The sequence below is a fragment of the Staurois parvus genome, unplaced genomic scaffold (genome assembly GCF_062004578.1).
Source record: "Staurois parvus isolate SC_StPar_1 unplaced genomic scaffold, SC_StPar_1.0 ptg000636l, whole genome shotgun sequence".
NCBI classification, from domain to species: Eukaryota; Metazoa; Chordata; class Amphibia; order Anura; family Ranidae; genus Staurois; species Staurois parvus.
The window spans coordinates 8,781,929-8,796,233 of record NW_028318432.1 but is presented as its reverse complement, the minus strand read 5'-3'; the positions used below and the strand labels follow the sequence as shown (position 1 = coordinate 8,796,233).

Sequence of the window (14,305 nt, the reverse complement as noted above, 5' to 3'; positions counted from 1 at the left end):
TCATGTTTTGCATTGTATTGGTATTGTTCTGTCACATGTTCTGTCCCCCTTTGTAATGTACAGCGCTGAGTGAACTATTGGCGCTTTATAAATACTGTATAATAATAATAATAATAATACTAATTACACGGTACATGTACTATCAACAAACACTGAGGATCTCCCAGTCTCCATCGTTGGCCTCCTAATTACATATTAAAATTGTAGTAGTGACCTCCTCAGTTTACATTCTGACCCTTCTAGAGTTGGCTTTGCTTTAGCCCTGTGTGCTCTTTGCACTTTCTTTGAAACATATGAAACCCAGAAACAGTAAATAATGGCTGCCTCTAGCTTATATTTAGCACGATGTATTATTCCTTATCACCAGGCCTAGCGCATGAGCACACGTCTAAGGGAATGTCTAAGGAAACATAAGCAGCTATAAGCAAAGACTCAGTGGCAATGGGAATATAAAAACCGCCTTAATCTAATTTCAGCAAACTTTTTGTGGAAAGTAGACAACTATGTGATCAATGGCTTTTTAAGAGTGGTTATTTCTGCTATAAATCTTATAACCGGTCAACAAGTAGTTCTTCATTACACGAGTGTCTGCTACCAGGGTTGTAGTTCCTTTGGTCTTGGACACATCCTAACCCTTCTCTCTAGAACAAGGGTCTCCAATCTATGGCCCTCTAGGTGTTGAGCAACTGCAAGTCCCATGAGGCTTTACATGACTCCCAGAGGCAGAGAAATGAAGGGACTTGTAGTACTTCAACAGCTGGAGGGCCACAGTTTTGAGACCCCCTGCTCTAGAACATACTTTTTTCTGATTACACTGTTTAAGTCAACTTGTGTTTTAGGTGTAATACCCTACTAAAAATGGCCATCCAATTCCAGGCCCGCCAAAACATCATTTAGAGTAATAAATAAATAAAACAGTTTAGTATGTTGTTTATACAGACATAGGTGCAACAACCAGTCTCATATATTACACTGTGATTATTAGTTCTGCCACTAGATGGGGTTGTTGTGTTCAGTGTTATGTTCTTCCTAGTGGAACTACATGGCTATGATATAGTTTCCTGCCTTGTGTTTTCCTGTTGTTTCCAACATCGCCAAAAGGGCTCAGCCATGTGCTCAGCAATACCTTAAATGGCAAGAGTCATATCTACAAAAGCTTTCCAACAGGTTATGGGCCCAGCTACAGCCAAAGTACAAAACACTGCTGCAGATACACATAAATGTGACAGCATTACAGTAACAGAAAGACAGTCTCGTAAAAAAAACACAACAAAGGCACTGGAATGCTTTTATGAGTCATGCAATACCTAAGACAGACTCAAGATATTAATCTGAGATTATCTGCAAATGTGACCTGGAACTCATAGGATAAGAACACTTAAATTGGGCAGGTGATCCCAGTACTTGCACAACTATAAGTGGTTACTTGTTCCAAATAGGCCAGTATCCTGGTGCAGTAAAAAAAAATGTATCATTATCTTTTACACAAGCTTAATACATCTCAGCTGCTTATACCAGCTACTTGAAGATCTCAGCCAACAGCTTTATATGAGGACAATAACAGTTGTACAAAGCTTGCAAAGAGTAAAAAGATCAATGCCACATCTAGGCACATTGATGTCAGACATCATTACCTCGAAGACTTCATGGAATAAAATGTGATTGTTTTTCAATCCTGTAAAACTGGTAGGATGGTAGTAGACACTATGACAAAACTAATGCCAAGGCTAAAGTTTGAAGAACTCTGAAATAAGTTGAGACATACAGTATATGACGAGTATTTGTTGAGTGAGGGTGTTAGCATCCTGTTGATACAAACATATGTGCAACAACTATTCTCATATATTACACTGGGATTAATAGTTATGTCACTGGGTTTTGGTGTAATATTTAATGAAATGTTCTTCCTAATGGAACTATATATTCGAGTAAAGCAAGAAGGGCTCAGGCATGTTGCTGAATGGAAAGAGTCATATCTGCAACAGCTTTCCAATCACAGGCCCCAAAACTGAGTTGTCACCTCTAGGTATTTATTGACCTCACACTGATTTATGCAATTTTACATAGAACAAGCATTATCCAAAACACAAAATCATAGGATTTTAGTACTCACTGGGAAGTAGAGAAGAAGTGATCCAAACAAAATGGCTTCCAGAAGGATGAGTCCAGATGCTCGAACACTCTGTAAAAAATATATATATATTCAGATTCTTTCAATAGTCACAGTATTTGTAAAAAAAATATATATTCAGATTCTTTCAATGGCCACAGTATTATCTTTGACAAGGAAATAAGCAATATTAGGAAAAGAATGTGAGTGATCACAGGCAAATGTTTTAACCCAGAAATAATATGCATAACAAGTTAATGAGCGGAAGATTTTACAAAATATTCCTGCCACCATTCTTTTTTATTTTTTGTAATTCTTTATTTAGACATTGTGCATTTACAAAATATTATGCTCGTACTACAATACACAACAAATATGAGCAGGAACTTCACGAAGAACCATGAATAGCTTGCAAAAGTACAACCAGGCAGAGATTGTCCATTACTAGGTCGCACCACCATTCTAAGTGGAAATAGTTTCATTTTTTTTCTCAACTTTTCTAAAACACCTCTATTAGTTTAATTATTGCATAAGGGAAATTAATTTATTTAGTAAGACAAGAGAATGTTTAAAATTAAGTAACCTATAGGAGAAATTCAGATTCAAGATCACTCCAATTGAGTAAAGAGCTGACAGCTTATTGGTTGTTATGAGTTTCTGTATTTTATACATTTCATTGAGTGTTGCTCTTGTTTACTGAATAAGCCTGAGAATGAGGTTGATTTACTAAAGGCAAATAGGCTGTTCACTTTACAAGAGAAGTTGCACATTGCAAGGGAATTTTCCCCAGAGTGTGTAGAATAAGGTAAAGCCCTTCTGACTTCCATCATCCAATCATGTACAAGAAATTGTTTTTCTCCATTTTCCTTGCATGTGATTGGGTATTCTTTGCAAAGTGAAATTTCATCGCATTCACTAAGCTCTGGGGAAAATTCTCTCACAAAGTACAACTTCCAATGCAAAGTGAACAGCCTATTGCCTTTAATAAATCAACCCCTATGTGTCAGTTTTCTATTTGAGTTCTAAAATGTACATTGCTTACTTTTTACTTTTTATTTTCTTTATAAAGTGTCCACTGTGGTGAACATAACAGATTCAGGTTGGTTCTTACACCCAACATATTCCTGATATGTGTTTGTGGTATGCTATTGCAATACTACTAGGCATGCACAACTTTCAATAGGTGGGGACAGAGCTGGATAGCATGAGGCATTCCCGCACAATAAAAAATATATTAGTGCACAGTTATTTTAGCATGTATTTATAGATGAAATACCCTGCTAATGACTCTTCCTTAATAGGTCAGAAACTCGGCACAAAGAGCGTAAGCCAATGACACAGAGCTCAGCAGAAATAAAGATTGATCACTTCATAACAATTCATCTTTCCGTAAAATTATGTATAACCTTAAAGGTCACACTATGCAGAAGGTAATGAAAATATTCTTCATCTTTCAGAATATAATATAAAACTGGGTTTAACCAGAAAAATATAAGGTTCTTATTTTTAAAGACATAGGTAAGTGTGTGAAGAAACTGTTTTTTTGTTCTCTGCAAAATAGTCTCTTTTTACAAAAACCTAAAAGGATCGTATAGAGGACAATCCATATTTTTGTCAGGTGTCTAAAAAATATTACATGGAAATATTCCCATTTTTAAACAGTAGCTATAGTTATGGTCTTCTTCTCAGGTTTATTCCTAACTACTCTTATCTGCTTCCCTGAAAGAGCCTATCTCATATACAGAGGTCAACAGCTCAAGCTGAAATGTACACACACACAGGTGAATGATTCAGAGGATTGACTCCACCTTACCTTCCCTGCCTAAATGTTTACATTGCTTCATTTCACGTTTTAATCTGACAGACATATTCTGAAAGGAAACAGCTGTGATGTGATCTCATTGGAAAACCCCTAGTGCCCTGAGAATCCTGAATCATAGGAACACCCTGTATAAAATATATATTTGTAAAAATAAACAATATTGTTGTGGACAACAGAAATTCTTCATGTAGTTCACTTATCAACCGTATATGTATCCAGGAGTGAGAGCAAATACTAAACTGAGAGACTAAAATTGGCTCCACTAGGCAAATATTCACCATCTGGCTAACATTTAATAAAATATCTCCACTATACCCATACCTAGCTCAGTGCAGGAGTACGTGCTCATACCAGAAATGTGGGCTCTGTACCACCCAAAAGTCAGCAGTATGTGGGGCACAGTAGGGATTCACTTTTTACTCTTTTAGAGAAGGCATGGGGCAAAATAGTCGAGATTTCACATCCTCTATAACAGCTTTTCTCAGCCTTTTCAATATGGAGGAACCCTTGAAATAACGTTATGGTCTCAGGGAAACCCTGCTAAAATCACTATATCTACAACTCAAAATACATTAGTGTGATGGTCAATGGGAAGAGTGCTCCTCACACTTGCGATCATTGGGATGAATTCCGCCCTTACAGATAGCTAAAAAGATTGTTATTGTAAGTGGTTACTTATCTGAGATACAAAAATTGCTCATTGCTCAAAGAATCCCTAGCAACCTCTGAAGGATCCCTAGAATTCCATGGAACCCTGGTTGAGAAACCCTGTTCTTAATGATAGAAAAAAATATTTCACCTATTTATGATGGCATACCCATAAAAGTAAGTATAATATTTCCGTATTAAGGCAATGATCTCACAGGTGGGAAGGAAACCTCCCCCATTATTACCTACACTATCTCTAACAAAATGAGTTGCATCCTGATTGCTAGTCAACTGATTTGGGGTCTAAAGGACACAAATAATTGGATTGGTTCACACAGGTGGATTGCTAGTCCATGACAAACATCCATTTGAACATACTTGCTCCTCTGTGGTAGGTGACAGTCAAGCACAGTGAAGCTCACAGCTGCGAAGTGTAGAGTATGGAAGGAAGGAAAGCTGTTTTACCATCTAGAAGGAAAGCTGCCTGCCCCAACTAGAAGAGAAGTCTCATTATAAACTGCAATCCAACTTGGATAACCACTGGAGTTGGGAGAGCTAAGCATATTGCACACTTCACACCCAAATCTGCCAATCCTTTCTAAGAACAGGCAGTCCATGCTTTGACCTCACCTGGTGGTAGTTTTCCCTATAGTCCTCTACAATATAACATCTAGTAGACAGAAAGATTAAAACACTCAGTACAGGTCTCGCAGTCTTCGGAAATAGGGATTTTTGAGCTGTGGATCAATATATTTTATTGAATATGGGTGCTGCCCTGTTCCAGTTGAAGCAATGCCTCCTAGCACTTTTTACACCAGCTCCTGCCTTAGTGATGGGGTATATAAATATGCAAAATCAAATATTCCTGTGCAGTAACAAAAAAGTTGCAGCGCTGGATATGTCATTTTTGGCAGTTTTTTTCACTTAGCAAAGTCAATGTAGATGTGTTCTGAAGCTCCATTTGAGTCTGTGAAGCCCTATCTGACCTAAAATGCACGATTCCAATGTACATGTTCCTATGTTTCGAAGTGGCTGTGTATATAAGCAGGGGCTGCAGCGACCATCGGCTGGAACAGAAAGAAGTCAGAGGAGAAGAATGTCACCAGCACACTGTTTCAAAATGGGGCCAAAGCTTTAATAAGCAATCACATAGTTACAGCAAGAGCATTGTTTTGGAGCCTCGCAGGACCCCTTCATCAGACCCTACATGACCTTACTGGCACAGCTGATGATCAAAGCTTGCATATGGCCATTGAAAACTGAAGGGTAAATAAGATAACCACTGTTACAGAGGATTGCCATAAATACTGTATATCTCTAGGCAATGCTGTATATCTAGGTAATACTGTATAGGCATTTTAACTGTAGTGGTACCCCCTGGAGTCTGCAATATCAAAGGACCCTTAGGTCTTTTCCCAGAATTGCTCTGCAGCCAGGCACAGTCAAAGTCTCAAAGAGCAGTCTAGGGGTATGCTTTTCAGATGCTTTCTTGTAGAACTTGAACTTGAATAGGAGTAGGGTAACTGTGGGATACTCCAGTAATTTTTTGTAGCAACCTGAGGACACTAAACTTCCTTTCTTCAGAACTATGGACCAAGTCTTTGTACAAGTAGATGATGGACTGAGCTTTATAGTAGCAATTTGAGGATACAAATGTTCCTCTTAGAGATCTGAACAAAGTGCTTTCACTGAGAATTAAATAGACTGAGCTTTTCAGAACACCAGACACAATGTCTTCTTTAAACACAGCTGACTCTATAACACCAGACGGGTGGCAACAGCATGCAGTCTCTAGGATCTGTCACACCAGTCTGTACTCACTAATGTCCTTTGATAGTTGGTTGCCTCCTTCAGATATCTTCCAGACACTTTCTCCCAGTGATACCAGACTAGATCCTCAGACGAAAAGCCCCTCAGTCAGCTCCAGCAACCTCCAGCAAATTAGGCACTCCAGATAGCCCAGCTGAGGCCTCAATGAATATCAAACACATGGCGCCCTTGACTAGGGGGCAAACAGCCCCATTAGGATGTGAAATATTCCTCAGGGACAAGACACCTCGGCTCCGAGTATTTATACCCACTCCCTAACACCATCTGGGCAACTCTCCCCAGGGATTGGCCAGGGCTGCGTAAATATTTATCTGCCAATTTCACTTTTCCAGCCCACTATCATCTAGAACATGTCCAGTCAGATAGGGGGAAACAGTCAACCTAGCAGATAGAGAAGGGGGGTGCTACATTAGTTTTGAATAGTGTTGGAAAAGGGTAGACTCTTCATCAAGTTTTTGTAGTGCTGACCATTGTCACTGAGAAAGAAAATGAAAATCCGTAACTTTAGAGTTTTCCCCAGAACAAAAGGCGAGGGGAAATCTTCCAATGTAGACACTTAGACTGGGAACAACTGTCTAACAAGGGAATTCCTCTCACTTCCTATTGCATCTTTTAGACATGAAGTCAAGGGAAATGTCACTAATAATACACAGACAATAAAATAGCCCGGCAGGGGTTGTAACCCTTTTCGTATATTCATATACTTTCATGTATGATTCATGTCTTTGTTTTATTTTTTTCTAGCATGTATGACACCTTGTTAGCTATTATGCAATACTTTTTATTTCAATAACAAATGGCAAAAGCCTATCCCAACCCCTTTAAGGCAGAAACACAGAAATTACATGTCTGATTGTAGTAAATATATTTTTGACCTACAGCAAGAATACATATTTCCGAGAGATAAGCAGTATGCAGTCAGTGATCATTATCAATCGTATTAATCTAATGCTATTTTAAGCCCTCTCCATCTACACACCCTGGAGTCATACAAATTAAATAATGTTTACAATGTATTTCCATCTTGCACACCATATTTCACAAATAATACATTACCCTCTTGTATTAAAAGAGGTATAGACTCCAGAGAGAGAGATATCATATTACCCCTGTACAAATCATTAGTTATACCTCATCTGGAATATGCAGTTCAGTTTTGGGCACCAATTCAAAAAAAGAACATTGGGGAACTGGAGAAAGTACAGAGAAAGGCAACCAAACTGATAAGAGGCATGGAGGAGATCAGCTATGAGGAAAGATTAGAGGAACTGAATTTATTCTTTCTTGAGAAGAGCAGATTAAGGGGGGATATGATCTCCATGTATAATACATAAGGGGGGATATGATCAACATGTATAATACATCAGTGGCTCATATAGAGCTATTCATCCTGAGGTCATCACAGAGGACAAGGGGGCACTCTTTACGTCTGGAGGAAAAGAAATTTCATCTCCAAACACGGAAAGGTTTATTCACAGTGAGAGCTGTGAAAATGTGGAATAGACTCCCTCAAGAGTTGGTTCTGGCTAGCTCAGTGGATTGCTTTAAAAAAGGCCTGGATTCTTTCCTAGATACACAGAATATAACTGGATACTAACATTTATAGGTAAAGTTGATCCAGGGAATATCCGATTGCCTCTCGGGGGATCAGAAAGGAACTTTTTTCCCTGCAGGAGTAAATTGGATCGTGCTTTGCTGGGTTGTTTGCCTTCCTCTGGATCAACTGTGGGCATAGGATTATAACTTTTTTTTTGTTGTTTAATGGTTGAACTGGAAGGACTTTTGTCTTTTTTCAGCCAGACTAACTACAGTATGTAACCCTCAAGTATGTTTGCCTCTGCCGTTTCGTTTTTGTAAAATTAGTTTAGAGTGTTAAAAGTGAGCTTTTTGTTTTATAAACAGCCACAGTCAGATATGACTAGGTGTCAGAATGCAAGGTTACTTGATAGAGTCATATGGAAGCCCTGAAGCCCACGGAGCTCTAAGGGCTTCAAAATGTGGCATTGGACATGCTTTTTTGAAGCACTCAAAAAAACAATCAAAGTCCTGTTACTAAATAAAATTGTAAGCTTACAGTCCATTTACACATTGCCTTTGCTTTGCTTCAAAAACTATACCCCATGTCACTTTCTTGTGACTTCAATGCGTCTCTAAAGTCTCTACAGAAGTCTATGACAAAGCTTGCTAACAACACCTGCAGATTTTGAGAGGCTTTTATTAAGCTTTAGCTTTGCTTTGTTTTGGAGGTATTGGAGGTATCCCAGGATGCACTGGGAAACCAACAAGCGAACCAGAAAGATATCATCAGCAGTCACGTCTGGTTCATGTGTATATATTCTGAAAGTGTCTAGTGCAGAGATCACAACTGGTTTGCAACAAGGAGCAACTGAAAGGTGAGCGGGATCCAGACTGGAGTGGAGCAACTAGCAGATGGCACACATAGTGTGCACCATGAGTCGGGACCGGAAAAAGAGGACTGAGCGATGAGCAGAGCTGGGGGACAGGAGCAGGAGAAACTAGCTATGTCACGTGTGATGCACAGCTTGGGAGCAATATAGAGGTGAACAGGGATCAGAGAGAGAGGAGGATAAGCAAACCAGAGGATCAGCAGAGTTGGGGGTTACTACTGAGCAGGGGATCTGCTGAACAAGGGTACTAATAAGCTGGGAATCTGCTGAACAAGGGTACCAATGAGCTGGTGACCTACTGAACAGGGGTAATAAAGAGCTGGGGATCTGTTGAGTGGGGGTACTACTGAACTGGGGTTCTCCTGGGCCCCTTTAAAACAAATCCAAAATCAACACACACAGACCATTTGTCAAGTTTCATTAAAGCCTCAAAAGAGCATCACTGCAGCATCAAAAACACATAAAAAAACATGCTGAAGCAGTGGGTATTTTAATGTGTGTTAAAAATTAAGCAAGTGTAAATGAGCCCTAAACAAGCAAATTGTGCCTTACTATCGGTCCATCAAAAAGATGGACAATGTGACTGACAATTAATTAAAGGATTTTGGATTGGTCGTTTCTGTTTGATGCCATCTATACCCCATTCTCCGGCTTGTTAAATACCAGCAGTAACAGTTCACAAAGTACATATTGGATTATATCAGTGGTCTGATCTCCAGCATCACGCTGTGAATTTCTGTTCACAAAGGCAGATCTGAAAGTGACACAGTATTTCTAACCTCAAGAAAACAGAAATCAGGGATCCATTGATCTCACCAATACATTTTTCGTTGTGTGTTGCCATGGAGACTAACTTCAGATTCTTGTAGTGAGCCAGCAGTCTTAACGCCAGCTCCATGACTTCAATGAGGTCATTTCATTGATAACTATTTTCTCTGTCATTGTTTTACTGTACAAAGTGTTGTACCAAGCATGAAGGAAAAGATATGAAAATGACTTTCGCCTAGATGCTCCCATTTCCATAAAATGATCTGGGATATTAAGTAGCATGTTACCAAGAATTTCCGTTAAGTAGACCTTTAAAGCACACCTACCAACAGAAACAATACAGTTTAAAAAGAAGGCTAAAAAGGCAGGGAGGTCTTTTTGATTTTTCTTTGTTTAATTACGCTGATTAGTCATATGAGCACTGACAGGTAAAGTGAATAATGTTGAAAATCTTGTTACAATGCCACCTGAAAGTGGGTAGAATATATTAGTCAGCAAGTGAACATGTTGTCCCTGATGTTGATGTGTTGAAAGCAGCAAAATGGGTAAGCGTAAGGATTTGAGTGACTTTGGCAATGGAAAAAATGTAATGGCTAGATGACTGTGTCAGAGCAACTCCAAAACTGCAGCTATTGTAGAATGTTCCCTCTCTGCAGTGATCAGGATCAGGATCAAAAGTAGAGCAAAGAAGGAAAAACGGTGAATTGGCGAAATAATCATGGGCAGCCAAGGCTCAATGATGCACTTGGGGAGAAAAGGCTGGCTTGTATAGTCTGATCCAATAAAAGAAATACTGGAGCTCAAATTGCTGAACACATTATTGCTGGTTCTGATAGAAAGGTGTCAGAAAACACAGTGCATTGCAGTTTGTTGCATAAGGAGCTGTGTAGCCGCAGACTGGTCAAGGTCCCCATACTGATCCTTGTCCACAGCCAAAATAGCCTAAAATCGGTATCTGACCATAGGAACTAGATCACTGGGGCAATGAAAGAAGTGACCTGATCTGATGAATCCAAAAATGGTTTGAGGAGCACATGAGCTTGAAGTGATGATTTGGCCTCCAGATTCTCCAGATCTCAATAAATTGAGCATCTGTTGGACGTGCTGGGAAAACAAGTCCAATCCATGAAGGCACCACCTTGCAACTTACAAGACTTACAGGATCTGCTACTTATGATGGTTTGGTCCCAGCTGCCGCAGCATATCTTCAGGGGTCTAATGGAATCCATGCCTTGACAGGTTCTGTTGGGTGGTTATCATGTTATGGCTCGTCGAAGCATTTCAGAGCCTTCTTAAATCAGAAAGCACATGCACATCAAATATCCATCACTATTTCAAACAATAAGAGGTTTAATAGTTTTTTAGAATAGCAAATGGAGCAATGCAAAGACATTCCTTTTTCTACCTGAGCCTACTGTACATACAGAACTACTGCTTCACTGCCTTGTAGTCAGTGGTGTATTTAGGTTTCATGCTGCCCTAGGCAACACACAAATTGGCTCCCCCTCCCATGGAGAGACCCTGACACCGACCAACACCTCCCTCCCCCACGAAGAGAGCCTGACATTGACCAACAACACCCCAGCCCCCCATACACTGGCAACCCCTTCCCCCCCACCCCCGCAAGAGATAAGGCACTTACATTCACAGCTCCAGACATCAACGGGAACAAGAGTCAGGCTCTGCATACACCATCAAGCAGCCTGCAACCTCTCTCAGGTTCCACCTGGTCCCCGTGCTACGTGTGTCGCTTCTTCCATCCCTTCTTTCGGGGGGAAGCGCTGCCCACCTGAAAAATGCTGCTGCCCCCCTGAAAAATGCCACCCTAGGCAAATGCCTTGTTTGCCTTGTGGTAAATACACCTCTGCTTGTAGTGTAGAGCTATTTATTTTAACCTGCATACAGCTGTCTTGGGTTTGTTAAACAATATAATTGCAGTGTATGGAAACCATGTATTTTATAGATTAGACCTTGAGGGCCAACAAGACAGTAAAAACCAGACAAGTAATGGCAAACTAAGAGGAACCAAAAAGCTCCACTTAACAAAAGTCAAACAAAGTAGAGTCTTCTTAAAACTGATGCTGACTGCGTGTCTCATGTCCATCATACATTCAAAACGAAGAGTGTATTGCTCATTTTTGGACAATTGGCCAAGCCATGCGAATCATTCATTTTTTGACCCTGTGTCAACAGAAGATATTTGCAATGGTTTAAAGAAGAACTCTAGGATAGGCAAAAAAATCATCCATTAGTACACCCCCCCAACATAAAACATTAAACAATTAATAACATTTTGAAAATCCTTACCATTTAGGAGAAAAGTCTAATTGAATTTTCATGACCTCATTCTGTTATCAAAAGAAAACAGCCTCTGCTCTGCCAAAGAGGAGGTGTAACAGCGGGGATTACATTATATGCTCTCCTCTCTCTATGTAGTAAAAGGAAACTACAGTTCCCATCATTCATTGTAGTGAATGTGGGCGGATACACTAGGCCTGTACTTGTTGAATGTGTCTGGGAGTATTGGTCCACCCACCACTGCAAGTGGGGTTGAATTACATCACTGCTTCCTGGAGAAAGAACTACAGAAGGGATGTGCCAAGACCAGTGGCTGGGGGAATAGGAGACATAGCAGCCACTAGTCTTACAAACAGAAAACCAAAGAGAATTAATGGTTTGGTTTGAAAATGAATAGGCTATTTCAGAACAACTACTGAGTGAACCAGAAGATGGATGACATGTTCAGTGAAGGTAGGAAATCAGCAACAAGAACATGTAAAGGATTTTTTGCCCCAAGTATTGCTTTAAGAGAGGGCATTTTGACTCCTTTCAGCCAAAGTACAAGCTTTGTCTCCTTAAACAATTACTAAACGTAAAGTATAACTACAGGTAAAACTTAGTTTTCTTCATTTTGGCTAGAGTAAGGGAGGGTTGTAAGCCTTTTTAGGTGATTTTGTTTGCCATCTGTGTCTTATTGGGGGGATTTACCTTCATTTCCTGTCCCATAGCCAAAACAGGAAGTGAGAGAAAATCCCTACAAATTAAGGGAATTCCTTAGGGACCCCCAGGTCTCCAGAACTAGTGTCCCCATTAGAAAATTTTCCCTCTGTCACTTTTCTTCAGACAACACATAATTTGGGGTTTCTTTTACTTTCACTTTTGATGATAATGGTAAACAGGACAAACAGAGAGGGTGGAACTCCCGACAGGTGTTCTAATCCATCGCCACTCTATCTAAAACTAAGTTTTGCCTTTAGTTATACATTAATGATATAATTTTATTATATTTGTACACAGCAGCAAAAACTGTAAAAATAATGGATCTGATTACTGTGTTTTGATACATGTATGCTGTGATTGACTAAGTATAGCTGGTAGCTCTATGAAACAGATGAAACAGTGGCCCAAAGAATGCAGGTGCACTTTAGGACAGTGCTGCAATGATCCTGTGGTTGCTGGTTTAGAGACTTGCAACCATGTGAAGCAAGCTCTAACAGAGGTGGCTCTTTAACTTGGCAAATTAGGCAGTCGCCTAAGGCACCGCGCTAACAGGGGCCCCGCAGCTGCCTAATATGCCTAAGGCTAGGTTGACACATGTCCGCTGTGAATTTACGGTATGTTTTCACTGTGAATTTCCAAAGCAGCTGTTCAGTGGTACAGCTGCGATTTCCAGATATGGTTCAGATGCAAAGTTTTGGAGCCGGCGGCCACCGACGTCTTTAACAATAGCTGGTTGTTGAGGAAGCTGTCCTTACCAACCAATGACTCATAAGCGGTCAGCAGGTTCCCAAATGCAAAAAAAAGAATTGCAATGAAAAATTAGGGGGAAACAAACAAATGGTTTGTTCCCCCCCAAATCCTTACCAGGCCCTATGGGTCTAGTATGAACTTTAAAGGGGACCCCACACCAAAAACAAAATAAACGTGTGGGGTCCCCCCCTAGATCCATACCAGACTCTTATCCAAGCATGCAGCCTGGCAGGCCAGGAAAGGGGGAACATGAGCGAGCGTTCCCCCCCTCCTGGTCCATACCAGGCCCCCCCACCCCAAAGCACCTTGTCGATATGTTGGTGGGGACAAGGGCTTCTTTCCCACGTCCCTGGCTGGTGGTTGTGGGGGGGGGGGCCTAAATTTCCAGACATGTATAGACGGCATCTACAGTATCCGCATGCACACTTTGTAGATTAGCTCCAAATCCCATGGGACTCCTATTTTGCAAATAGTATTTTCAGTTCCTAAGTCCTGCTTAGTCCTTCCCCGTCCCACTTGTCACTACTGGTGAGTAAGGTCATTGCTCATAAGGATGGGGCAGTAGTGGGGCACATGAGACGTGGGGAACAAGGCTAAGTACAATTTAAAGGAGAACAGCACCTTTGTTTTCTTTCACCTTTCTTTTGCCTCTTACCATTCTTTCGCTATTGGGAAGATCTACTCTTACTTCCTGTCCCAGGGATAGAAAGTTAGAGGAACAAAAACAATGAGAAATTACTCAATAAAACAAAATCAAAAATACGCTTCTCTGCCCTTTGTTGCAGCTTAGCACTGCTGATCTTCTGTAGTCTCTTTTCAGCCTCTTCCAGCCTTTATGTGCTCCAACGATGGTTGTTTATCATTTCTCAGGATTTGTTTCCTGATGGTGACAATGATACAACATGCTAAAGCAATTAGCTCTAGTATGGCCACTTAGAGCCTCCACCAGAAGCTTGTGTAACAGTATGA

The 14,305-nt window shown here is 40.4% G+C and overlaps 1 protein-coding gene across 1 annotated transcript in view; it reads right to left on the bottom strand.

Annotated features, from left to right (window-relative positions):
- The window catches only part of GPR158 (G protein-coupled receptor 158), a 318,874-nt gene that overhangs the window by 111,739 nt on the left and 192,830 nt on the right, over positions 1 to 14,305 (bottom strand). The window contains exon 5 of the mRNA XM_089693782.1: positions 2,114 to 2,182. Coding sequence (XP_089549908.1) covers positions 2,114 to 2,182 — 69 coding nt within the window. The remainder of the gene's footprint in view (positions 1 to 2,113; positions 2,183 to 14,305) is intronic.